The sequence below is a fragment of the Coregonus clupeaformis genome, chromosome 7 (assembly GCF_020615455.1).
Source record: "Coregonus clupeaformis isolate EN_2021a chromosome 7, ASM2061545v1, whole genome shotgun sequence".
NCBI classification, from domain to species: Eukaryota; Metazoa; Chordata; class Actinopteri; order Salmoniformes; family Salmonidae; genus Coregonus; species Coregonus clupeaformis.
This window is the reverse complement of record NC_059198.1, coordinates 66252842-66280750: the sequence shown is the minus strand read 5'-3', so window position 1 is coordinate 66280750 and position 27909 is coordinate 66252842. Positions and strand designations below refer to the sequence as shown.

Here is a 27909-nt window from a genome sequence, read left to right as displayed (position 1 = left end):
TCAGAGGAGGATGGTGGGAGAAGCTATAGGAGGACAGGCTCATTGTAATGACTGGAATGGAATGTACAGCATGGAACGGAGTCAAACATGTGGTTTCCATATGTTTGATACTGTTCCATTGATTCCATTCCAGCCATTACAATGAGCCCATCCTCATATAGCTCCTCCCACCAGCCTCCTCTGAGGCCTATGCGAATTAGAATTCCTTGAGTTGTTATGTGTGGCACGAGGCCATGGAAACTGTATGGCCTCAGACACTTTGGCAGCAAGTGAAGTCTTCTCTGCTTAATCAGACCATGTCAAGGTCCCTGAGTGAAGATTAGCATGGCTTTATCTGTATAACCACAGCTAGAGGGGGATTTTTACTTACTCAGATCAACAGAAACAATATGGGCTGTTTTGTGTACATGTTTTTGTGCAAGTTTGTCTGAGACTCGTAAGGCAATTATAGTCTAATGGGAAAACTCTATCTTATTGTTCTATTCACCCTGCCACTGGCGCAACTCACTTTTAGATTACTTGAAAACACTTAAAGGGAAACACTGGTAGGGAATCATTGTTGTGTTAAGAAAATTGTAACATTCCTTGGCTGTTATATTGTTTGGGTGATTCGAGCTGTGAATGCTGATTGGCTGAAGCTGTAGACCATATACCACGGGTATGACAAACCATTTATTTTTACTGTTCTAATTACGTTGGTAACCAGTTTATAATAGCAGTAAGGCACCTCTGGGGTTTGTGGTATATGGCCAATATACCATGGCTAAGGGCTGTATCCAGGCACTCCGCGTTGCGTCGTGCTAAGAACAGCCCTTAGCCATGGTATATTGGTCATATACCACTCCCCCTCGGGCCTTATTGCTTAATTATAGATCTACCACTACTCTGTTACACTGTACTGGCCTATAGAGCTTGACTGTTCTCTCTGCTCCTCCAGATTGAAGAGCCTTTTCTTGGCTGGAGAGCGCTGTGACGTGGAGACTCTGAACTGGGCCAAAAGGAGCTTTGGCGTGCCTGTACTGGACCACTGGTGGCAGACTGGTAAGACTTTCATTAGCGACTGGAACCTCACAATGGACACTCCATGTTACACTAGGACGATGGGTAGTTTTCTTGATACCGGCTATGGTACTACATCTGACCCAACATCTCCCCTATATCTCATTTAAAGGCTCAGAATGACAGAATAGTTGTAACAAATTATAAATGCAGGACCCTATTCTCTGAACACCTTTTGAGAATTTACATCTATTATAGTTTTAGTCTATTTTAGGGGTGTACTCTGAAATTGTCAATGTGAGTGAATTGTTATTGCGGTCTTGGTAGTATTTGATCAGCCCATTGACATTAATTTGGCCTTGAGAAGGTGTAAAAAATTGCCATATCTCCACAGTATAACTATTCCTTGAAAGCCCCCTGCAGGGATGAAGTGCATGGACTATGCTTCCGATTTAATTCATCCTTCACACTTATTCTGTGTACGGAACCCCAGAGGAAAGGGCATTTCTTTCACTAAGTGCCGTGCTAAGAAGAAGAATTAGCCCACAATGATTTGGGGCTGCTCTTCTCTGGTCCTAAGGCTTTCACTATGCTCCCACATCCACCCAATTAACTTAATCAGCTTCTCAATCTAACCTCATTAATACTAGTAATTTCAAAGCAGTTCATAATTCATAGACCATATGCTATGGTCTAGTAGCTTTACAATGGATAAGGAGGGGAAGTTCTTCTTGTTGGTGTGTGTGATTTATTTTGTATATAATACCTCCCAATTGACCAATCATCCATCATCACTGTTGTCTATATTGGTGATGTGTAATTGGGGTCTTGAGTGCAGGGCTATCCTGCATCATTTCACCCTGTTTCCCCTGTCACATTCTGATGACTTTAGAGTCGCTAAGACGCTATTAGTCACTTGGTGGGTGATTCCAGCCCATGTTCCAGGTAGCGAGCCATCGCGTGGCTCGATTACCCCCTGTCCCACGAAACGGTGATAAATGTGGTAGAGAAGGCGGCACGAGAAAGGCATTGGATGCCTTGTACGTTTTTTATTTATTATTCTGCACGCCTGACAGAGAATCGATCGGGAAGAGAAGACATATCTCTGTTAAATATAGAATCAATACCCTGTTGAAAAGACATGGACCTTGAGAATGTACGGGTGAGAGTGAGAGAGGATCCACCTAACACTGTCTTGGATCTCAGCCCAGATTAGCCTGTTTGGGGAGATGGCTCTTTCTCTCCCAGACCTCCCTGGATGTGGGTGTTGTTAACTCAGCAGCAGTAACCCACAGAAGTTACCACTCAAAACGGGGCTTTTGGTGTTTTACTGTGTCATCCACTGTAATGTTAGTTATCATGAGCCAAGGTGCCACAGTGCAACAACTCCAGTTGATACAATATACAGTATGAGTCTTCCTTTGTCTTTTCAGATGACCATTAGGTTGCTTTGGTTTTCTCAAAAGCCTATATATACACTGAGTATACCAAACATTAGGAACACCTTCCTAATATTGAGTTGCACCTAGGCTGTGGCAGTCATGACATTTTGTCAGCCGGTGATTGTCAAGCAAATACAGTGGGGGAAAAAAGTATTTAGTCAGCCACCAATTGTGCAAGTTCTCCCACTTAAAAAGATGAGAGAGGCCTGTAATTTCCATCATAAGTACACGTCAACTATGACAGACAAAATGAGAAAAAAAATCCATAAAATCACATTGTAGGATTTTTAATGAATTTATTTGCAAATTATGGTGGAAAAATAAGTATTTGGTCAATAACAAAAGTTTCTCAATACTTTGTTATATACCCTTTGTTGGCAATGACACAGGTCAAACGTTTTCTGTAAGTCTTCACAAGGTTTTCACACACTGTTGCTGGTATTTTGGCCCATTCCTCCATGCCGATCTCCTCTAGAGCAGTGATGTTTTGGGGCTGTCGCTGGGCAACACGGACTTTCAACTCCCTCCAAAGATTTTCTATGGGGTTGAGATCTGGAGACTGGCTAGGCCACTCCAGGACCTTGAAATGCTTCTTACGAAGCCACTCCTTCGTTGCCCGGGCGGTGTGTTTGGGATCATTGTCATGCTGAAAGACCCAGCCACATTTCATCTTCAATGCCCTTGCTGATGGAAGGAGGTTTTCACTCAAAATCTCACGATACATGGCCCAATTCATTCTTTCCTTTACACGGATCAGTCGTCCTGGTCCCTTTGCAGAAAAAACAGCCCCAAAGCATGATGTTTCACCCCCATGCTTCACAGTAGGTATGGTGTTCTTTGGATGCAACTCAGCATTCTTTGTCCTCCAAACACGACCGAGTTGAGTTTTTACCAAAAAGTTATATTTTGGTTTCATCTGACCATATGACATTCTCCCAATCCTCTTCTGGATCATCCAAATGCACTCTAGCAAACTTCAGACGGGCCTGGACATGTACTGGCTTAAGCAGAGGGACACGTCTGGCACTGCAGGATTTGAGTCCCTGGCGGCGTAGTGTGTTACTGATGGTAGGCTTTGTTACTTTGGTCCCAGCTCTCTGCAGGTCATTCACTAGGTCCCCCCGTGTGGTTCTGGGATTTTTGCTCACCGTTTGTGTTCATTTTGACCCCACGGGGTGAGATCTTGCGTGGAGCTCCAGATCGAGGGAGATTATCAGTGGTCTTGTATGTCTTCCATTTCCTAATAATTGCTCCCACAGTTGATTTCTTCAAACCAAGCTGCTTACCTATTGCAGATTCAGTCTTCCCAGCCTGGTGCAGGTCTACAATTTTGTTTCTGGTGTCCTTTGACAGCTCTTTGGTCTTGGCCATAGTGGAGTTTGGAGTGTGACTGTTTGAGGTTGTGGACAGGTGTCTTTTATACTGATAACAAGTTCAAACAGGTTCCATTAATACAGGTAACGAGTGGAGGACAGAGGAGCCTCTTAAAGAAGAAGTTACAGGTCTGTGAGAGCCAGAAATCTTGCTTGTTTGTAGGTGACCAAATACTTATTTTCCACCATAATTTGCAAATAAATTCATTAAAAATCCTACAATGTGATTTTCTGGATTTTTTTCCCTCAATTTGTCTGTCATAGTTGACGTGTACCTATGATGAAAATTACAGGCCTCTCTCATCTTTTTAAGTGGGAGAACTTGCACAATTGGTGGCTGACTAAATACTTTTTTTCCCCCACTGTAACTGCCGGTTCTCACAGTGATTGACCGTTAATTAACATAAGCACATTTCCAATCTCCTGGCTTCCACGCATAGCCTACAAGCCACTGATGCAGACCTTATTTATTTTAGACTGGTCTAAAGAAACATGATATGAAGCAAATGTAGTCTATTTCAGAAGAACAGAATAGCATACTCTGAGTTGTCCTTATGTTAGGTCCTGATCTGGCTATGCCATATGGCTGTGAGCTACACTAGTTAATTTAGCAGACAAGGTTTGCTTAGAATTCCATGTCATTATTTTATATTATTTTATAGTATGAAGAATTCAATTGAACATAGCTGAATAAAATAGAAAGGATATTTACTCCAAATGATTTGAGGGAGTGCGCACATGCGGCTATTCTGTTTTGAGTGGTTAACAAAGAAACAGGAACTCAGATATGCTTAATTTAGAGTTATTTATGTAGGTTTAGTTGTGATACAAATGTTGTGCAATATGTTTAGATTTTTTATATATTCTAAGGCTGCATGATGCGACTCTAATGATTATTTGAAAAAGTTGCATGAAAGGCATGTTTTTTTGCTCAGGCTGTACACATTTCATTAGTCTCTCATTCACAATTTCACAAGCACTTGATAATGCATTGAATTTCCTGGCTGCATCCCCTTTGTGTGGCCATAACGCCACCTAAAAAAATCCATGCCTTTTGTGGCCAGTGGCGGTTGTGCCAATTATAATTCCCGAAGCACCTCTCACTCACATGGCTCTCCGTGATCGGGTCTTTCTTACCTGCTACAAGTGAAGACAGACACATCGGGGACGCAACTGTGCGCGTCCTTATCCAATTCCGAGACGCATATTGAAGATATTGGAAGAAATGTCCACATTTACTTTTCGTCAGCCAACAAGATGAGGAGGCCTAACGAACAGCAAAGGCACTAGCCTATGTCAATCTACTATCCCCATAGTGCAAAAGTTGACCTATTGTGTGCGAGAAGTAAATATTCCAAAAATAGTCTGGGACAGTTGTAGGATGCGATAAATCCCAAATTAATACAACCACTAGCATCAAAAAAACTGTTTTAAGCAATGAGCCTGATGCAACAGATGAGAACATTTAGCATAAAATGCTGTTAAACTATTAGGCTATTTCTTCACATGTTAAGTGCAGCAATGTGCACACGGCAGTAGGCTATAAGCCCAAATGTTCCATTAGCAGGAAAACACCATTCTTTAACGTGACCACAAATGAGATTATGCATGTAATGCTTTTATTATAATGGTGCATTTTTATGGTGGAAATTATCTTCCCCAAACTTGAAACTCACGCGCTGCGTATGTATGCAAGTTAGGCTCTACACCTGTTGTAAAGCGGATTAATGTGCTTCACTTAAAAAAGTTATTTGCCCACTTTAGTTGTGATACAAACCTTATCAAAACATATAGGCCTATGGGCTAGGCTACATAAGGTGTGGGACTATTATTTGAAAAAGTTGCAAAAAAGCATGTGCTCTTTCTTGCCTTAAGCTGGGCATCATTCACAAGTGATAAGATATAATTCACAAGTGATAGGCTAAAATTGTCACCCATCACACTATTCTTGATTGAATCTTGTCTTTACATATACTAAATAATATACAGTGCATTCTGAAAGTATTCAGACCCCTTGACTTTTCCCACATTTTGTTAGGTTACAGCCTTATTCTAAAATGTATTAAATAGTTTTTCCCCCTCATCAATACACACAATACCCCATAATATTTTTTGAAATATCACATTTACATAAGTATTCAGACCCTTTGCTATGAGACTCGAAATTGAGCTCAGGTTCATCCTGTTTCCATTGATCATCCTTGAGATGTTTCTACTACTTGATTGGAGTCCACCTGTGGTAAATTCAATTGATTGGACATGATTTGGAAAGGCACACACCTGTCTATATAAGGTGCCAACGTTGACTAAACGGTCACTGGGAATTTGACTGCCGTCATGACTCGTGACCGCCGGTGTGGCGGTCACCATAACAGCCCAAGTTGCACCCCCTTTTGCCCTCAGAACAGCCTATATTATTCTGGGCATGGACTCTACAAGGTGTCCAAAGCGTTCCACAGGGATGCTGGCCCATATTGACTCCAATGCTTCCCACTGTTGTGTCAAGTCGGCTGGTTGTCCTTTGGGTGATGGACCATTTTAGATGCACACGGGAAACTGTTGAGCCTGGAAAAAAAAAACAGCAGCGTTGCAGTTCTTGACACAAACCGGTGCGCCTGGCATCTACTACCATACCCTGTTCAAAGGCACTTAAATTGTCTTGCCCATTCACCCTCTGAATGGCATACATAAACAATCCATGTCTCAATTGTCTCAAGCCTTAAAAACCCTTCTTTAACCTGTCTCCTCCCTTTCATCTACACTGATTGAAGTGGATTTAACAAGTGACATCAATAAGGGATTATAGCTTTCACCTGGATTCACCTGGTCAGTCTATGTCATGGAGAGAGCAGGTGTTCTTAATGTTTTGTATACTCAGTGTATACGGAAGCCTGTAGGAGTGCATCGTTTTTGCCTGAAATCGATGGTGCTTTGCCCCAGAGTTAAGGTCAATTCAATTTCAATTCCAGTCGATTCCGAAAATGAATTTAATGTAGCTGGTGAACTGGAAAAACAGAGGAAATGTCAAATTGATCAATTGAACCTCCATTAATTCCACTAGAGCTAACCGATTTGAAATGGAATTGACCCCTCTCTTTGACTGCACTCTCCTCATATTTCACTGATCAGTCATGAGTGCAGTTTTAGCAGGCACGCCACACAGACATTATTACGTAAGGCTTTTTGGCAAGGGTGTAAATCTGCTCTGAGGGGCCAAGGGGGATGAGTGATCGACATCATTTACATTTACATCCCAGCGTGTGGCCCTGACACACACACACACACACTCACACACACACACAGTTTCGAAAGCGAGGAGATAGATCAAAGACTGCCTCCTACTGGTTGGCTGGTACAGTGTGATCTGAATGCCCAGATGCCACACAGGCACACACACACACACACAGTTCAGATGAGTGTAAAGCCACTGGCTGTCTCCGTACTGTCTCCACTTCTATTCTTCCTGTCTGTAGGAGTGTCTCAGAGCCTATCCGGCACGGAGCTCAGAGGACAGGGGTTTATGAAACATTTATCAGTCTGGATGTCTTCAAAATAATCCATGCACCGACTCCTTCCTTCCCCAGCTTGTCATTTGTGTTTAGCTCGTCCATTCTCTTTGTGTGTGTGTGTCCGTGTGTGTGTGTCCGTGTGTGTGTGTCTGCGCCCAGTTCCTCTCCGGCTCTCTAACTCTCCTACGAGGTGGTTCTTCTCCATAGCTGTGGTGTTGATGTGAGGTTTATCAGAGACGACAGGCTGATTCTCAGAGCATATCCTTGGGGCTCTCTCTGTCAGTCCTAGACCTGAGGGGGTATGATAGGATTCCTTCACACTGTCCGCCTATGGTTTGCTGAAGTTCAGTCAAACCTCAGACTGCTGATAGAAGGTTGATTTGCATTTTAATGAGGGAAATAAGTATTTGACCACTCTTCAAAACATGACTTAGTACGTGGTGGCAAAACCCTTGTTGGCAATCACAGAGGTCAGACGTTTCTTGTAGTTGGCCACCAGGTTTGCACACATCTCAGGAGGGATTTTGTCCCACTCCTCTTCGCAGATCTTCTCCAAGTCATTAAGGTTTCGAGGCTGACGTTTGGCAACTCGAACCTTCAGCTCCCTCCACAGATTTTCTATAGGATTAAGGTCTGGAGACTGGCTAGGCCACTCCAGGACCTTCATGTGCTTCTTTTTGAGCCACTCCTTTGTTGCCTTGGCCGTGTGTTTTGGGGTCATTGTCATGCTGGAATACCCATCCACTACCCATTTTCAATGCCCTGGCTGAGGGAAGGAGGTTCTCACCCAATATTTGACAGTACATGGCCCCGTCCATTGTCCCTTTGATGCGGTGAAGTTGTCCTGTCCCCTTAGAAGAAAAACACCCCCAAAGCATAATGTTTCCACCTCCATGTTTGACAGTGGGGATGGTGTTCTTGGGGGTGTCATAGGCAGCATTCCTCCTCCTCCAAATACGGCGAGTTGAGTTGATGCCAAAGAGCTCAATTTTAGTCTCATCTGACCACAACACTTTCACCCAGTTCTCCTCTGAATCATTCAGATGTTCATTGGCAAACTTCAGACGGGCCTGTATATGTGCTTTCTTGAGCAGGGGGACCTTGCGGGCGCTGCAGGATTTCAGTCCTTCACGGCGTAGTGTGTTACCAATAGTTTTCTTGGTGAATACGGTCCCAGCTGCCTTGAGATCATTGACAAGATCCTCCCGTGTAGTTCTGGGCTGATTCCTCACCGTTCTCATGATCATTGCAACTCCACGAGGTGAGATCTTGCATGGAGCCCCAGGGAGAGGGAGATTGACAGTTATTTTGGGTTTCTCCATTTGCGAATAATCGCACCAACTGTTGTCACCTTCTCACCAAGCTGCTTGGCGATGGTCTTGTAGCCCATTCCAGCCTTGTGTAGGTCTACAATCTTGTCCCTGACATCCTTGGAGAGCTCTTTGGTCTTGGCCATGGTGGAGAGTTCGGAATCTGATTGATTGATTGCTTCTGTGGACAGGTGTCTTTTATACAGGTAACAAGCTGAGATTAGGAGCACTCCCTTTAAGAGTGTGCTCCTAATCTCAGCTCGTTACCTGTATAAAAGACACGTGGGAGCCAGAAATCTTTCTGATTGAGAGGGGGTCAAATACTTATTTCCCTCATTAAAATGCAAATCAATTTATAACATTTTTGACGTGTTTTTCTGGATTTTTATGTTGTTATTCTGTCTCTCACTGTTCAAATAAACCTACCATTAAAATTATACACTGATCATGTCTTTGTCAGTGGGCAAACGTACAAAATCAGCAGGGGATCAAATACTTTTTTCCCTCACTGTAACAAGTTTTTCTGGATTTTTTTGTTGTTATTCTGTCTCTCACTGTTCAAATAAACCTACCATTAAAATTATAGACTGATCATGTCTTTGTCAGTGGGCAAACGTACAAAATCAGCAGGGGATCAAATACTTTATTCCCTCACTGTAGAGTTGGAACAATAACCCTGGCACTTTCCCAGCTTCTCTCTGGGGTGCTAGTGCAGTCCAGACCAGGGAGCTTCATCCACTGCAAGCTGTGTGATTGGCGGCAGCACTAAGCTCAAAGCCATTACTGGGAATAAAGGCCTGCAGTTATCTACCTGTTCACTCGAGAGTATAGGAGTCTGTCTCTGACAATAACAAAAGTCTCCTCTCACCCTGGTGTGTGTGTGTGTGTGTGTGTGTGTGTGTGTGCATGTGCATGCCTACTTCTGTATGTGTGTGTGTGAGAGACAGAATAGACTGAACTCAGACAGACTCAATATGTTAAAGGGACGATAATGAATGCGAGCAGTCTGTTTTATTGTGAGAGATGAGGGAGCTGCAGGCATGTTCTGTTCTCCACCGTCACACAAGCCTTCTATAGCATCCGAGTTTCTGTCAGAGGTTTAGAAATGGGCCCCAAACTTTGGGCTAAAAGCTAGAAATGAAACCTCTGCAGTGATTTGATTTTGACTCTGGGAGAAGGCATGCATAATTAAGTCCTGTGGAAGAACCTGACAGGCGGTGGCAGTAAGTTTCTCCTTAATGAAATTAAGTCACAAGTCATCTAAAGATTTCAGCACACTGTGCTTCAACTGCTCTGTGACAGGTGATCCATCAAACCCATTTATCAGCCCCAGTCTTGTCTTCTCACAAGAAGAGGAAGGCGAACTGCAGTGATGGCAAAATCATAATTGTGGTGAAATTGGCTTGCAGCCTAGGGTTCTGGAGAGGATTGTACATTTAATGCATAATGTTCATGCTGTAATCCAAACAACACTGAAAAAAACACATTTTAAGAAAAACCACAGTTATTGGTATTATTCCAAACATGTTACTTTTTAAACGTTTGGGTGGGTTCTCACATCTAAGTTTAAGACATTCTCGGACTCCTTTGGAATGCATTCCATCAACAGTTATTTATAAAGAATGTAAGATGCCTCTAAAGATTTGTCCTTCAGATGCAATCAGGCAGTCTCCATCCAGGGGCTTTACTGCTGTCTTCCCAGGCTGATCTAGTAGCTCCCTGCAAAATGGATACAAATTGAACAACATCAATTACCCTTTGATTTTCACAAATCATTCCACGACACGCCCTGTAATCTCTTTCCAATGTAATATTCAGCAAAGGAAAGCTGATATCAATGGCATGAATATCAGCAGGAATGGAGGCTCAGAGAGATAGAGATTTTAAAGGCAGACGGGCGGGCGACGTGTGGTGATTTGAATTAGAAGAGACTGCAGAGAGAGGCTGTCTGACCCTTAGAGATCTTATTAAGATATAATTCTGTGGTCTGACCACTTTCAGACCACTGATCTAGAGTCAGTATTGAGGTGGTGGAAGATGATCTGAATGGAAGAGGCTGTCTGTCAGATCACTGATCTAGAATCAGAGTGAAATAGTAGTCCAAAGCGTTCATGCTCTATAAAGGCTGGCTGCCTTCCATCTGAGAAAATGAAACGTATCATAGCTTGAAAGCAGCAGTCCCTAGCCATTTCCTGGGCTTCTCTCTACCCTGGAGCAAACCTAGTGTAATTATGTACCACTGCTGTGTGGCAAACTGTATCATCACAGAGAGCCAGGAGCAGTGTCTCTGCCTCACCTTGACCACCCAGGGAACTCCTCATATCTACTGTGGGCCCTGGGTTTCAAACAGTAGGAACTCACAGTGGAACTACTGTAGGAGGCCTTGTTGTTTGTAATGAACTGACAAACAGAAAGACTGCATAGATATGAGTAGAGAGGCTTCTGTACAGTCATGTATATAAGTGTTCCTTTCCTCCTGCAGCCTTCAAAGAAGTGTAAATGAGTTTTTGCAAAGGGGCAGGTATTTTGAACAGCATTCTTTCTCATCGTTCACTGAAGGTGTGTTGTGTCTACTGAAGAGCGATATTAAGAGTGTGAGAAATATGTTCTCCTTAATTCTGTTTGATGAAAATGACACGGCACATCAACAGCTCGCTTCAAACTCTTCTAATAAATTATGCCTCTGATTAGTCTCAGCTAAATGTGTCTAACTTGTCAGTGATCTCATGAACAGCAGATTTCATGTTCCCTAATGGACATGTTCAATTATGTAAACAAGCTTACAGGCAGAGTTTGACTGATTTACCAATTTGGCTTTGAATTTGAATTCGTTTTTTTATTCGTTTTCTTTCCAAATCAAATGTAATTTTGCAGGGACAGTGGGCAAGATGACTTTACTGATATAAAGTAGAAGTGATTTGTGCACTCGATACTTTCATGTGCACTCAGACGCACACGCTGTCAGCTGATTCGCTGATACATTCTGCGTTTCAATCATCGCCTCTCCTGTTTCACCATTCTCTCTCTCTCTCTCGCTCTCTTTCACTCTCCCCTCTCTATCTCCCTTATCAAGAGTATCCACTCTGTCTCCATTTCTGTTACATCACAGACAGTCACATCTATCCACTTCAGTCAGACACCCACAGCATCCTCTGACCCCCACCCCTTTATCAATTTCTGTCTGAATACCGGCTCGTTTTCCCCTGTGTATCCAGGAAGAAAACAGAGAAAATGGCTGCTATTTTGAAGCCTGATAATAATCTGTGTCGCTATTTTAAGACCCAAGTGCCTGGGGTTGGAGGGACGGCTGATGATGAAGGTTGCTGATGTCATCGGCGTTGCCGGGCAACCAGAATATTTCCAGTTGGCAGGGTCTGGCTCACCAGGGTGAAGTGGCTGATGGGAGGCAGCGATTAGAGACGCAGTGAGGGCGGCGGCTGGGTCTCTGTCCCCCACTGTCCAGCTCCTCTTGCCCAAGCTCCAGCCCAGGGACATGACCCGCTAAAGGCTCTTTCCTTTAAAGCTCTCTGTCTCAGTACAAAGGTTCAGGTTCATTGTAACATTGCGGGGAAATATGTCTAGGAGCAGTACACAAGACGTCTATTCTCTGATAGGAAGAGACATTTGGTAATCATCACACAGAGAGGATGAATAGAAGCTGAACAATTAAGTACTAGACTGTGATATTACGCAAATGGGTGCATAATGAATTGCAATTAAATAAACCTTTGTAAGGTTGTAAATTAAAGTGCAATTAGAAACAGGATCCTATGTTTTGCAGCAAATGAGGTTTTAGAAATAATGACTTTCCTTTACAACTACAGTGTTTCTTTCTTGATCTCATTCTGACTGTAGAGTTAGAGCGTTCATTCCCCTGGCCTTGTACTCTGCACTAGAGAAGAGCCAGTCCTGTCTCTGGGTCAAAGCCAGCATGTGAAGTGGCTCTGTGAGTGTTCACACAGCCTCCTTTAAACAGCCTCCTCACCAACATGAAAACCAGTAGCTTTGTGCTTGGCACTTGAGGCTCTAAAGTCCAACACGATTATGCCCCAGAGAGTCAGGAAGTTAAGAGGAATTCTTAACTACTCAGCTTAGCGCTTATTATGGATGGCGACGCGACATCACTGCATTTCCAGTGGACGCAGTGGAAGTAACCGCAGGGTATGGGACTTGAAGTTTGTTAACACGTTTCACCTCACAACAGGGGCTAGGTTAGTGGTAGTAATGGACATATACAGGGTCCCCTTATCTAAAGCTATAAGACTACATCCCATTACCACATAATTCAAAGGATTCCAGCTAGATAAAAATACCTAATGTGCCCTTTGTTTAGCCCTACTACCCAGATACACATTACATACACAATAAATTTTCAGATGAAAGCCCTTCCTTTGGCCAACCTTTCCTTGTTTTCCGTGCCCACCTGTGGATTTGCGTGGCGTGTCACACCTAGTATGTCACTCACTACCATATGGCTCCCGTCCCACAGACTGGCTCATTAAGAGGTTCCTGGCTCGTGGTGGGCGAAGCCGCTAGCGTAATTACAGCTTGGCTCTCCTCCGAGACACTGTGTGTGTGTGTGTGTGTGTGTGTGTGTGTGTGTGTGTGTTTTGTGTTAGCCTCTCACTAGAGGCTGCTGGTGTCATTGGCTCCTCAAGCAGAGTGGTTGAGAAAATGAACATATTACTCAGTCTGTATCCCAGAGGTTGTAAATCTCTAATAATCAGACCAAGCAGCCCAGCATACAATCATCAGGGTTTATTCATGAAAACGTTCTAAAACAAAATGGTGGTACAATCCTTTAATACACATACTTCATACGAAAAATCCCACCCCGCCCTAGGCGGCCTGTATTTTTCCACTATACACATCTTGTAAGCACACACTTGGGTTCAGCTCATGTTTTCCTCTGCTCTCCTGACCATCAGGTCACACACACACACACACACACTGTTCTTATATTTTCCTACTCCTTGCTCGGGCAGGCTGCATACTTCAGCTATCGCATCCTCACAATATCCTGCAAGACTTTCACTCCCTTTCTCTGTATGATTTGGGAACCAGTCTATACTCTGTTGCTGGGATATAAACACATTTGATTAATTCTCTAAGCTCTAGTATACTAATTAGCCATACATTATTAGTTTAACTGAGGGTGTAACATTTTAGTCATATCTTACTCACACATTTATTTGATCAATAGGCCCGTAAAGCTGGTGTTCTTTATTACGCTGGTCATTTTGTAATTAGCAAATTTGAGATGCTATTAGAGCAGGTGTGATGGCAGCTTTCCCTTTCTACTCCTCTACCTGTTCATCTGCATACGGAAGTTTGTGCACGTCTGTCACATGCCTGTATGATCCAGAACTGAGCATCAGCTGTAGAGGACTTTATTTGTGACCTCCATGGAGGTTCTCTCTCCCTCCACTCCCTCCCTCCCCCCTACCTCCCAGGTACAGCTGCTCCAACCAGAAGGGCTTATTAACCAGCGCTGCTGTAGCTCTGCCCCAGTCTGGCACCTCAGCTCACTGCTGGCTGGGAGGTTGTCAGACTGTCTGGACAGGACTCTATGGGCTCTTAATGAAGCTCTAAAACAGATATGCTAATGTTCTGTAAGAGTGGTAAGGCGTGGGCCTTTCCTCGGATCCTGTCTGGGACAAATCTGTCAAGCCAGGGCCTGAGAAAGTTACTCTACATTTAAGCAATAAGGCCTGAGGGGGTGTGGTATATGGCCAATATACCACAGCTAAGGGCAGTTCTTATACCACAAACCCCTGAGGTGCCTTATTGCTATTATAAACTGGTTACCAACGTAATTAAAGCAGTAAACAAGTAATTGTGCGTCATACCAGACGATATCCTCAAACTAACCGTTTATTATATATTATGATCCAAAATAGAACGGAATACATTAAATAACTGCATAGCACATATATAGTGATTGCACATCATGCTGTTTTATATTGAACACTATGCTTACCGGCCTATTTAATTGGTGCAGATATCAGAAATACTTTGTATACTGATCTGTTGGTTCAGACAGGTCAGTAGAGAGATGAGATGTAGGACAGTGCTGCAGGAATGTTTGCCGTCTCCTCTCTCTCTCTCTTAGTTCTGCCCCAGTAGGGGTCTGCTGACCTTGGGCCTGCTGTCGGATCACTGTCTTCCTCTGACTTAGTTACCCAGCAACCGCACATCACCGGGACAATCCAAAGTTACCCCAGCACCGCACATCATCGGGACAACCCAATCCCCCCGCTCTCTCTACACACACAGACGCAGGCACAGACTCACAGAAACACACACACACACACACACAGCCTGCCCCCTGAGATCTGACACCTGACATGTAAGAAGGGTCAGATGAAGGACAGGAATGGGCAGATAATTGCCTCACTCAAGATTCTGTGTGTTGGTCCTTCTGTGTATTGGTGCTTCTGTGTGTTTGTGCTTCTTTGTGTTTGTGCTTCTGTGTGTTTGTGCTTCTGTGTGTTGGTGCTTCTGTGTGTTGGTGCTTCTGTGTGTTTGTGCTTCTTTGTGTTTGTGCTTCTGTGTGTTTGTGCTTCTTTGTGTTTGTGCTTCTGTGTGTTTGTGCTTCTGTGTGTTTGTGCTTCTGTGTGTTGGTGCTTCTGTGTGTTTGTGCTTCTTTGTGTTTGTGCTTCTGTGTGTTTGTGCTTCTGTGTGTTGGTGCTTCTGTGTGCATGCGTGGTATGTGGTTGTGTCAAAGTCAATGTGAGATTAAAGAGAAGAACAAGCCAAGGTGATTCTGGGAGAATATTCATTAGTGTTTATATGTCAGAGATCCAAGAACAAAGATAAAGGATTTGTGTAGCTCTGTGTCTGTACAGACAGACCAGTGATGGAGCTTGGCTTTAGACGGCACCCTGGTATGAAAGGGCACAATGCTACCTCCTCTCTCCTCTCCCTTCTTTTCTCTCTCCTCTCCTCTCCTCCTCCCTCTCCTCTCCTCTCCTCTCCCTCCTCTCCCTTCCTCTCCTCTCCTCTCCTCTCCTCTCCTCTCCTCTCCTCTCCTCTCCTCTCCTCTCCTCTCCTCTCCTCTCCTCTCCTCTCCTCTCCTCTCCTCTCACAGTGTCCCTCCATTCATCACTCTCAAACAGCCTCTCACCACCACAGACCCAACAGATCCGTCTGTCTGGAGAAGATTGATTTGTTTGTGTACTGATATCTGACCACTGAGAGAAAGAGAAAGGGAGAGAGCGAGACCCCCACATCTTTCATCCCTCGTCCATGTCTAAACCTGTTTTCACACTAATTTCCTCTCAGTATCCCTCTCTCTGGTAGCCATCCGGAGCCTCGCTCAGTCGACACTAGACAATCTTCCCTGTCATTGGGAATATAAAGATAACGTCCGGCTTTAATGTTTTGAATGTGCCAGGGGGAATGTTTTTCTGCTTAGCATAGACTTGCTGTTTAAGAACACTAAATGAATGGAGAACTAAGCAGTGCAGTGGCATATTAATAGGCCTTCCTGCCTCTCACTGAAATAAAAACAGCTCTGAATTTCAAGTACTAGGCTATTGCAGTATGCAGCATGTTAAATTATTGTCCATTGGTTCGAATGAAAATTTGGCTTCGGTCTTTCCCAACAGACTAGAGGTCTTCTCAGGTCCAAAAAGTTGTCTCGAAAAAATAAAAAGGGGGACCGGATCCGAGAACAATCAGACCCAAATGGACCCAGACCGCTCAGGTCAGGTCTGGTGTATTCAGGTTTGGGTGGACCCATGAAGACCTCTAACACAGACACGTTGAGAGGCATAGGGTTAGCAGCAGTGCAGCCCCTCGATTGGGGTTAAGTGCCTTGCTCAATGGCACAACAACAGGCGATGGTACATGGGATCAGACAGAGTCCAGCAGCCTTCCAATTCAGTTCCATTCCCATTTTTGTGTTGCCCGGCACAGGGCTTGAACCAGAAACATTCCAGCTGCTGGTCCGCCTCTCTCACCTCTAGGCTACTGCTGCCCCTTACACATCCGGAAGAACTCGGGACAAAATGTAAGTATTTGAAACTGGAACAAAGATCAAAGATCGGTTAACAATCAATTTAAAAAAGCACTGTAGATCGATACTTTTCCCATGGAAAATGTTCCATGGTGTTTTATTCCCTGTGCTCTAGTATCCACTAACAGCCCAAATGTACCTGGTTATGTAAGCAGCCAATTAAGCCATGTGCACTGTTTCCCTTCTAAGTGTTTAATTGGCGAGTGCAATTATATTGGGCCATTATATTAGTTGTCTCTGCTCATCTCTGTTCCAGCTTTAATTGCTGGCTGAAATCTGCGCCGCAATTTCGACGACTGCTGCTAACATCATGATTTAAACACACGCTGCTGCCACAGCTCAGTGGGTTTATTGTGTTATCCTCACATGCTCCCATTTAGAGAGGCCTGTCACGGTCTACATGTGTTGCTATACTCTGCCATTTCTGCACTGATCCATATGTGGGCTGAGCAGACGCACACAGCTACTCTGCACAGGTTTAATGATCTCTATCCACATATATATAACAGAGTCGTAAACATACGGTAGGCCTACTACACCATGTCATCTCCCTGCCCTCAGGGTGTGGTATATCACACCTGAGGAGGAAGCAGAACAGTGGCTGGTTTGTTGTCCTTGGTTACTGAGGTGGCTGAGGCCACCGGCTGATAGGCCTTGACTTTTGACCATATAGGTGGGACCAGGGCAGACATACATCACCCTTCTGCGTCTCCCATTGGGGGAGACCTCCGTGTTGGCCCCTTAGTGTTGGCCGTCAGTGTTGGCCGGAGGTAGAAGGGCTTTGAAGTCTACAGGGAGTGATTAACCTGCTGATGATTAATGAGCCCAGAGAGGTGCAGAACATCTCCAGTTCAGAGGCCACTGCCCTGGTGGCTAGAGGAGGAGGATTCATTTCTCTCCCTCCATTGATCTGGGATGTTATGTGACATCTCCATCACAGTCAACATCCCCCCTCCATGCAAAGAATGCCTTATAATATGGATAGAAGCTTAGTCCAAAAAGCTTGCTAAGAAAGTGAAGTAGGTTAGAGTGATCTCACGTTCAGATATCTCCATGACAACAGGATACAATGATGAGGATGGAGGAAGAAAACTATTTTCGGTGTTCACAATTGGTTCTTCTCCTATCCTCCATCAGAGCCTCCCCTGTGTGATGTGTCACCTCTTTAATGGTTCTGCTGTATTTAGGTTGGAAACAGGGCTGTAGTGTTGATATGTGGGCACATGTGACTGGGAACAGAATAGACAGAGAGATATCTCAGTGTAAAGTGGAGCAGCTGTGTAGAGTGGAGGTTAGTTGTGTGAGTCAGAGAGCCCATAGGAGTTGTCATAGTTCTGGTAATGTAGGTTAACTCTGCTCACAGGAAGAACACGGGGCTCAACCACAGCTTTGATGACATGCCCACCAATCACAAACCATTTTTATTTCTAGTGATGCATGAAACTGACTTTTGTTCCACTCAAAAGTATGAATAATTTGTTCCCTTTTGCGCATTCTGTAAAACGTTTAATGGTTGTGTGGTAAAAAGTTGAGATCGTGATGTGTACATGCAGGGGCGCAACTTTGGTTTTAGGGTTTCATTTTTTTTATCCAGTCAGATAAACACTCCAAACCTACCCGACCGCTCGGAGGCATCCGCATTGAAAAATTTCAGAATGTGTGGGGGACATCCCCAGTGAAAGTTGCGCCCCTGTGTGCATGCGTGCGTATGTTTCTATGTGTGTGTACGTACGTGTGTATGAGTGTTTATAAGTGCGTGTGTTGCAGAGATAGAAGAGTAGTGTGGAAGTTGCATGAGTTGTGGCAGTAAAAGTGTAAAGTGTTAATGATCTCACCCTGTATGCCCTTTGTCCTCTCTCTCTCTCTCTCTCTCTCTCTCTCTCTCTCTCTCTCTCTCTCTCTCTCTCTCTCTCTCTCTCTCTCTCTCTCTCTCTCTCTCTCTCTCTCTCTCTCTCTCTCTCTCTCTCTCTCTCTCTCTCTCTCTCTTTCTCTCTTTCTCTCTCTTTCTCTCCCCTCTCTCTCTTGCTCTCTCTCTCTCCTTTCATCAGAGAGCGGCTCAGCCATCACATCCTCCTGTATTGGTCTGGGAAACTCCCTGTCTCCCCCTGCTGGTCAGGCTGGCAAACCCGTTCCAGGATATAATGGTGAGAACTAACCTGTCTCCTTCATTAGAGCAGAACTATCCAGGGGCGTCATGCACCCCAACAATCTGAGGGGGCACAAAGAACGCAAGGATGGTTGTGGGGTGGTGTCTAGGCCCCCCATTCGCTAGTTGGAGAATTTTTTATTTTTCAAACACCTGAAACAGCTTTTTCATGTAAGCTAGAGCCATAATCTTTACGTTTAATTTTATGTAAAAAATGTTATTTATTCTGCATATCTAAGCAGAAAAACATATTGAGCTGTCTGTATCCTCTTGATTGGTGGTTCTTGTTTTAAATAAACTAAATATGCTTCTCTGCTAAAATCTGGGCAAAAGATTTAAAGGAATATGAGTCTTATTCAGTACATTTAGTAATTGCTTGGTTTTCTAAAGTCTACCAACCTTGCCAGCAGCCATGCCCGCTAAGGTACACGATATATACAAAAAGTATGTGGACACCCCTTCAAATTAGTGGATTTGGCTATTTCAGCCACACTCGTTGCTGCCAGGTGTATAAAATCGAGCACACTGCCATGCAATCTCCATAGACAAACATTTGCAGTAGAATGGCCTTACTGAAGAGCTCAGTGATTTTCAACGTGGCACCATCATAGGATACCACCTTTCCAACAAGTCAGTTGGTCAAATTTCTGACCTGCTAGAGCTGCATCGGTCAAGTGTAAGTTCTGTTATTGTGAAGTGTAAACGTCTAGGAGCAAAAATGGCTCAGCCGCAAAGTAGTAGGCCACACAAGCTCACAGAACAGGACCGCAGAGTGCTGTAGTGCATAAAAATCGTCGGTCCTCGGTTGCAACAACCACTACTGAGTTCCAAACTGCCTCTGGAAGCAATGTCAGTTTGTTGGGAGCTTCATGAAATGGGTTTCCATGGCCAAGCAGCTGAACACAAGCCTAAGATCACCATACGCAATGCCAAGTGTCGGCTGGAGTGGTGTAAAGCTCGCCGCCATTGGACTCTGGAGCAGTGGAAACGCGTTCACTGAAGTGATGAATCACGCTTCACTATCTGGCAGTCCGACGGACGAATCTGGGTTTGGCGGATGCCAGGAGAACTCTACCTGCCGAATGCATAGTGCCAACTGTAAAGTTTGGTGGAGGAGGAATAATGGTCTGGGGTGCTGTTTTTCATGGTTCGGGCTACACCCCTTAGTTCCAGTGAAGGGAAATCTTAACGCTACAGCATACAATGACATTCTAGACAATTCTGTGCTTCCAACTTTATGGCAACAATTTGGGCAAGGCCCTTTCCTGTTTCAGCATGAAAATGCCCCGTGCACAAAGCGAGGTCCATACAGAAATGGTTTGTTGAGATCGGTGTGGAAGAACTTGACTGGCCAGCACAGAGCCCTGACCTCAACCCCATCAAACGCCTTTGGGATGAATTGGAATGCCAACTGCGGGCCTAATCGCCCAACATCAGTGCCCGACCTCACTAATGCTCTTGTGGCTGAATGGAAGCAAGTCACCGCATCAATGTTCCAACATCTAGTGGAAAGCCTTCCCAGAAGAGTGGAGGCTGTTATAGCTTCAAAGGGCGGACCAACTCCATATTAATGCCCATGATTTTGGAATGAGATGTTCGATGAGCAGGTGTCTACATATTTGGTCATGTAGTGTAGATAGACAAGCTAGCTACTCTAACTTGATTGATAGCCTGAAATGGCTTCTTAGTAGCTAGTTATGAGGTTTGGAAATTGGTATCTGGGCTAGTTAAAGCCAACTTCATAACATTTCGTGGTGGCTAGTAGTATTACAGTGAGTAGTATTACAGAGGGGGCACGTGCCCCTGTGCCCCCTATGGGCATGACGCCTCTGGAAATATCCCAAATGTTCTGAAATGTCTCAGTCAATTTACCTGACCAGTATGCAGAGAGACACTGCTTTTCAGGCTCTGCAACTGTAATCTGTTACATGTAGTTGACAAATACAAAAAGGTATTAATGTCACACTGTAATTGTTTTAATATGGGCACGTTTGAGAAGAGTCCAGGCATGTTGACTTGCGAAAAGAAAAACACACACCATCAAAACTTGAGCAAGCCACATTTTGACATCCCACCTTGCCCACTGGTGAAATATAAGCCTTATAAATCAGATTTCTATGCACCTCTCTCTTCTCCAGTAACAGTGATCGACGATGACATGCAGGAGGTGACGCCAAGGACCCTGGGAAATATTGTGGTGAGGTAAGCCAGCCGCATGGTCATGGTCACACCTCTGTGAGCAGCTAAGTCATTCTGTTATACTGCCTCTGTCACCTGGAGTAGCAAACCTTTCTGTCTCTGCCTCAGGGATAAACACACATGGAGATAGACTCACACTCTCACTTTTAGAAACTTGAGCACAGTAAAAATAACTCCTGTTTTATATGTGTTCAAATAGGAGGGTGGAATTGTTTTATGGAAATAATCATAGAATCGATCATACAAAACATTTCTACATCACCCAGGGCTACATGAAGCACCCTCCTCTTGATACAGATAGGTCTCCACTATAGGAGCTCCCTCAGAAGGACCTGAGAGAGAAAGAGAGAGAAGTGTGTGTGTGTTGGGAGCTGATTGTGTGAGCCGGGTCACGGCGAGGGCACATCAGTCATTCCTCCTCATTGTGCTCTTATCTGTGAGCCTGTTACCTGGAAATCACTCCCATCTTCCATTCACCACCTCATTGTTATTGCTGCCACTGTTTCTGCACCAACAAGGTGGATTACAATGGATTCAGCCCAAGCTGCTATGGAGCTTTTCATCAGAGAACAAATAGCCGCAACTCTTAAAACCAACCCTTTTCTCTGTTTAAGAACTAACACCTTTAGCTCTGAGGTGAATTAATAATGGAGAATCTCTCTTCGAGAGTCAAGATGGTGGGAGGCATCAGAAGTCCTCCACCCCAGACTTTTATTTTCTTATAGTGCATTGTGTAAATGAACCTTAGGCATTGTTATTGCCTTTGGGTGGCGAGGATCTCATTTGCTAAGAAAAAGCATTAGTGCCCTAATTGAATTTGGTTAGTTTTGTTGCTTCAAAGGCTGTTTTGTGTGTGTGTGTGTGTGTGTGTGTGTGTGTGGAAGTGCATTCAAAAAAGGGTGACAGCCTCATTAGGATATAAATGCAGGCGGTTGAACCATGGAACATGATTAGGTCTTGGTTTATTAATTTCCTCTCTGGGCTAGAACAATATCAGAGGTGCCCTAGATCTGGCTGCAGTCAAAGACAGACGGGAAAGTTTGTACACTCTCACCAACGGTACAGACTTTTTTTTATCTATTCCAACTTTGTTCAAAGGTTATTTGTTCTTGATGCAACTACAGTACACAAACATGCTGCTTTGTAAACTGGTGTGATGCAGACAGGGCTTGAACTTGGATGACCCTCTCAAGAACATTTTGGGGTGATCGAGAGTTACCCTGGGTAAACAAAGGCTCAGATACTCAGTCACCCTATATGTGTGTGTGTGTGTTCACACAGAGGGTCAGGTCAGGCCCAGCAGACACTGGGCAACATGTCTGAACCCACTAAGGTGTAGTGTAATAGTATCCACGACCACAGCCCCCCAACTCTTTTATAAACCTTATAGACTGACAGGCTTATCTTTCCAATTTAGACACTTGCTAAACCCAAAGTATTATAAGGGTTTAGATATCCTAGAGTATCTTATCTCTCCATAAAAAAACAGTGCCTTAGACATCGTGATGCTGGGGGGGGGGGGGTATTGTGACAATGGGTTCATGGGTAAGAGAAGACAACCCTAGACCTCCTCTGACATTAAGGTTATAAAGGAACTGTTGTTTTGTAGCATTTGTTATTAGCTCTAGTTGTTGTTGGATGTTATTTGTAGCATTACAGAGTATGGCTCTTTCTTCCCTCTGTGCCACTGTAATAGTCCTCACCGTGATTGGCCTGGAGATCCAGCTGTCCCACAATGTCACCTCTCACTGCTGCTGTCTGTTGTGTGTCAGACACTAGTCTCTCTCTCACACACACACCCTCTCTGTCTCTCTCTCCTCCAGACTGCCACTACCACCAGGAGCAGCCGTATCTCTGTGGCAGAACCAAGAGCTTTTCAAGGAGCTCTACTTCACCAAGTTCCCTGTAGGTGATCTCATTGTAGATTTAAACTATTTTATTACCATGTAAATACATGGGACAGGTACGTGGATTAATTTTTTGCTGGCCAGTGATGCCATCTAGTGGTTCAAATGTAATGAATGATTATACACTGAGTGCACAAAACATTAGGAACACCTGCTCTTTCCATGACATAGACTGACCAGGTGAATCCAGGTGAAAGCTATGATCCCTGATTGATGTCACTTGTTAAAATCCACTTCAATCAATGTAGATGAAGGGGAGGAGACAGGTTAAAGAAGGATTTTTAAGCTTTGAGACAATTGAGACATGGATTGTGAATGCCATTCAGAGGGTGAATGGGCAAGACAAAATATTTAAGTGCCTTTGAATGAGTATGGTAGTAGGTGCCAGGCACACCGGATTGAGTGTGTTATGAACTGCAACGCTGCTGGGTTTTTCACACTCAACAGTTTCCCGTGTGTATCAAGAATGGTCCACCACCCAAAGGACATTCAGCCAACTTGACACAACTGTTGGAAGCATTGGAGTCAACATGAGCCAGCATCCCTTTAGAACGCTTTCGACACCTTGTAGAGTCCATGCCCCGATGAAAGTAGGCTGTTCTGAGGGCAACTCAATATTAGGAAGGTGTTCCTAATGTTTTGTACACTCAGTGTAGATAACAGAACAAAAACACTCAAAAGTGATCTACGCTAGAGTGGTGATTTTATCTGAATGTCAGTCATTACCTGCTGTTTTACCTTAGGGTTTCTATGACACCATGGACGCAGGCTACGTGGATGAGGAGGGTTTCCTGTACATCATGTCTCGCTCTGATGATGTCATCAATGTGGCGGGCCACAGGCTGTCGGCAGGGGCACTGGAAGAGGTATGAGCGGAGAGACTAATAGACTCAGATTGCATGGATATGAATCCACCTCTTAACAGGTTATTCCCTTGTGTTGTGGTGTCTGTGTCAGCCACACGTTGTAGACACATAGCTAATGACTGGAGTAGAAATGTCATTTGGAAAAAGGTTTCTTCATGTAACCTGACCAGAAATGTATTGTAACATCTCTGAATGTTCTTGCCTAAACATCAGACTGTGCCATGGTTACGCCATGGATTTTCAGTCTGATCGAAGTCGCCCTAAAAAATACTCAATAGTCTCTACAAGCCAGAATGTTGAATAAAATGTTATTTACAGTTACTTTACCGGTTGTACATGCTGTTGGTCCTTTTGGAGGTAGGAGGTGGAGATAGGGTATCCACAGCAGTGGAGGCTCCTCAGAGGAGGAAGGGGAGGACCATCCTCCTCAGTGAATTTCATAAAAATAAAAAAAGTTATCCTTTTTAGATAAAACTTTACTAAATATAATCACGTCACCAAATAATTGATTAAAACACACTATTTTGCAAAGAAGGTCTACAGTAGCCTCAACAGCACTCTGTAGGGTAGCAACATGGTATAGCCGGAAGACAGCTAGCTTCCATCCTCCTCTGAGTACATTGACTTCAATACAAAACCTAGGAGGCTCATGGTTCTCACCCCCTTCCATAGACTTACACAGTAATTATGACAACTTCCGGAGGACGTCCTCCAACCTATCAGAGCTCTTGCAGCATGAACTGACATGTTGTCCACCCAATCAAAGGATCAGAGAATTAATCTAGTACTGAAAGCATAAACTACAGCTAGCTAGCACTGCAGTGCATACAATGTGGTGAGTAGTTGACTCAGAGAGAAATAAAATAGTTGAACAGTTTTGAACAAATTAATTTCTTCCTAAATGAAGGAGAATCAAGAGAGAAATAGAGAGAGAGAGAGAGATTGTCTTTTTTTTCTCACTTAATTAGCTAGCAAATGCAGCTAGCTAGTTTAGCCTACTGAAACACCCTGCTCAAACAGAGTGATGCTATGTTAGCTAGCTGGCTATGACTATGCAACACAACACTGGAACTCTTCCAAGTCAAGGTAAGCTTTTGGTTTTACTAATTTATTGCCACCGGGGCCCGCCGGTGTAACTGCTTACTGACTGTACACTGTAACTTTACTGCATGATTGTAGCGAGTTTACTAACGCGTTAGTTCTATTAGCTATGCTGACTATGATGTTACTTTAGCTAATATGGTGACAACGATGTAGGCTGTGTGTAGCGGTTTGTCTTCTTTTTTTTTTTTTTGCCTGGTCACATACAGCTGATGTGTTGTGCATTGAAGTCAACAAGCAAAGGTGAAAGGAGGAGACCGCATAACGTAGATGCGAGAAGGAATACAACGTGGCTGATATGAAACTGTGAACTGTGTTTACGCGTGATCGGGGGTGTATTCATTCCGCCGATTCTGTTGAAAAACGGAACAAAACGGGGATAAACATACCTGAATTTGTCCAATAGAAACTCTCGTTTGCAACTGTTGGACTAATGATTTCAATATCAGCTGGATGCAGGCAAGAGTGTGCAAGGTGGTATTGAATGTCACTGTCTGTCCATGTCAGTGTCTGTCACATTAAATTTGTCTCTTGACCTGTGTGCACTTACGTTGTAAACTTTCATTCATAGGCTAGGTTGTAGCAACCTAATGATGGGAATAGGGAAAATTTGAGTATCATATAGTAGCCTAAACCTATTGCTGTTACATTTAACTGGGTGAATGGAATATGAATGACAGTCATGCAATATGCTGTAATAGAAATAAGGCCATGCTCATGAAAAAGAAATCGTCCTCCCTCATCTGAAACAGCACTGACCGCCACTGATCCACAGGAAAGTGTTGTTTTCCCGACTTTTTGCAGCACCGGTAGGGTCTGTCGCTTGTATTTTCAATCTCTTAACGCATTGCATATGATGCACAATATGTAAACAATAGCCAAATGTAACCGAAAGTAGTGGACCGAAGCACATTTCCTCACAATCAGCTGAAAGTGTTTGCCGTTTGGTCTGTGGTTCGGTTAAGCTCTGCCATATTGTGCAAGTGTTTGTCATGTGCGAATTGCACCAGTATTGAATAATACAAACCGGAAGTACAAACCGATACACAGACCAGTGTACTGAAGGTTGGGTTGATAACACTTCCCTGTCACAGGAGGTTGGTGGCACCTTAATTGGGAAGGATGGGCTTGTGGTAATGGCTGGAGAGGAATTCGTGGAATGGTATCAAATACAACAAACATGGTTTGCATGTGTTTGATGCCATTCCATTCGCTCCGTTCCAGCCATTATTGTGAGCCGTCTTCCCCTCAGCAGCCTCCACAACAGGTAAAATAAGTTGAAATGAAGTTTGTTCAACATTCTGACTTGTAATGGGACTGCTCGGGAATGCTGAGCCTACATGTTAGAGACGGGTGTGTAAGTATTTCACTCTCGGATTCTAAAAGAGGCTATGTGTGTTCCAGTCTGTCCTGCTGCACCCTGGGGTGGTGGACTGTGCTGTGGTGGGTCTGGAGGACTCCCTGAAGGGTCACGTCCCTCTGGCTCTGTGTGTCCTCAGAAACGGTAAGAGACACAGTGACCCAGAGAGATACAGGATAAAGGTCAATTTAATTGAGCAGTTTGGGGATCCAACATTCCTGTGACTGTGGGGTTATAAAAAGTCAAACATCTGTGAATGTGGGTCTGTCTCAGACCTACAGAAGAGCCAGGAAGACGTGGTGAAGGAGATGGTGAGCCTGGTCAGAGAGACCATTGGACCAGTGGCTGCTTTCAGGAAGGTGCTGATTGTCAGAGGTCTCCCCAAGACCCGCTCTGGGAAGATCCCCCGCTCCTCCCTGGCTAACCTGGTCAACGGGAAGTCATACACGGTAACTCACCACACATTCACCCACCATGTCAATGCTTGTCAATACTGTACTTGGATTGAAGCCAAGGCACACTTTGAGAAATGGCTGCATATGAATGAATAAAGAAGTTGGTTGGTACTGGAAGACAAAGGCGCAATTATTCACCAAGAATAGCACTGGATTATTATTCCTGTACAGCTGCCAATTATCTGGCGAGCCGATGTTGGATCAATTTAATTCATACCGACAATTTGAATAAAAGTTTGAGGATTATATCAAAGATGAAATTCACTCATGATGTAATAAGATTTAAACAGATCAAAAATAGAAATGGAAAAAAATGGCTACTACTAGTAGTATGGAAGGCTGTGTCTGTCTCCACAGATATCTCCTACCATTGAGGACCCAGATGTGTATAAGGACATTGAGAAGATGGTGAAACAGGAGCTGAGACCCGCTGGACAGTAACTCTCTAACCTCCTGCTCTAACCCTCCACCTGGGCTGCAGACAGTGCAGAGTCTACCATGAAGGGTGGACTAGAACTGTACTTCTGACTGGACAGAAAACAGTCAGATCGCTGGTCGCTAGAGCTGTATGTACTTTAGCCAACTCCTCTGACTTTCATTGGTGTGACAACGAACATGGCACAATAGAAGGAGTTGACTATAGCACAAGCAGATCTGCAAACAGGTTACAGTATATCTTCACTATTCAAATCAAATCAAATCAAATTGTATTGGTCACATGCGCCGAATACAACAGGTGCAGACATTACAGTGAAATGCTTACTTACAGCCCTTAACCAACAGTGGATTTATTTTTAACAAAAAATAAAACAACAACAAAAAAAGTGTTGAGAAAAAAAAGAGCAGAAGTAAAATAAAGTAACAGTAGGGAGGCTATATATACAGGGGGGTACCGTTGCAGAGTCAATGTGCGGGGGCACCGGCTAGTTGAGGTAGTTGAGGTAATATGTACATGTGGGTAGAGTTAAAGTGACTATACGTGGGTAGAGTTAAAATAATTAACAGAGTAGCAGCAGCGTAAACAGGATGGGGTGGTGGGGCAGTGCAAATTGTCCGGGTAGCCATGATTAGCTGTTCAGGAGTCTTATGGCTTGGGGGTAGAAGCTGTTGAGAAGTCTTTTGGACCTAGACTTGGCACTCCGGTACCGCTTGCCGTGCGGTAGCAGAGAGAACAGTCTATGACTAGGGTGGCTGGAGTCTGACAATTTTGAGGGCCTTCCTC

General features: G+C 44.1%; 1 protein-coding gene across 1 annotated transcript in view; it reads left to right on the top strand.

The window, feature by feature from the left end:
• The window catches only part of LOC121579062 (acyl-CoA synthetase short-chain family member 3, mitochondrial), a 37954-nt gene extending 10509 nt beyond the window's left edge, over window positions 1-27445 (top strand). The window contains exons 9-16 of the mRNA XM_045221496.1: window positions 938-1041; window positions 18702-18797; window positions 20938-21001; window positions 22822-22903; window positions 23649-23771; window positions 26277-26376; window positions 26506-26681; window positions 27045-27445. Coding sequence (XP_045077431.1) covers window positions 938-1041; window positions 18702-18797; window positions 20938-21001; window positions 22822-22903; window positions 23649-23771; window positions 26277-26376; window positions 26506-26681; window positions 27045-27128 — 829 coding nt within the window. The 3' untranslated portion in view covers window positions 27129-27445. The remainder of the gene's footprint in view (window positions 1-937; window positions 1042-18701; window positions 18798-20937; window positions 21002-22821; window positions 22904-23648; window positions 23772-26276; window positions 26377-26505; window positions 26682-27044) is intronic.
• The last annotated feature ends 464 nt before the right edge of the window (window positions 27446-27909 follow it).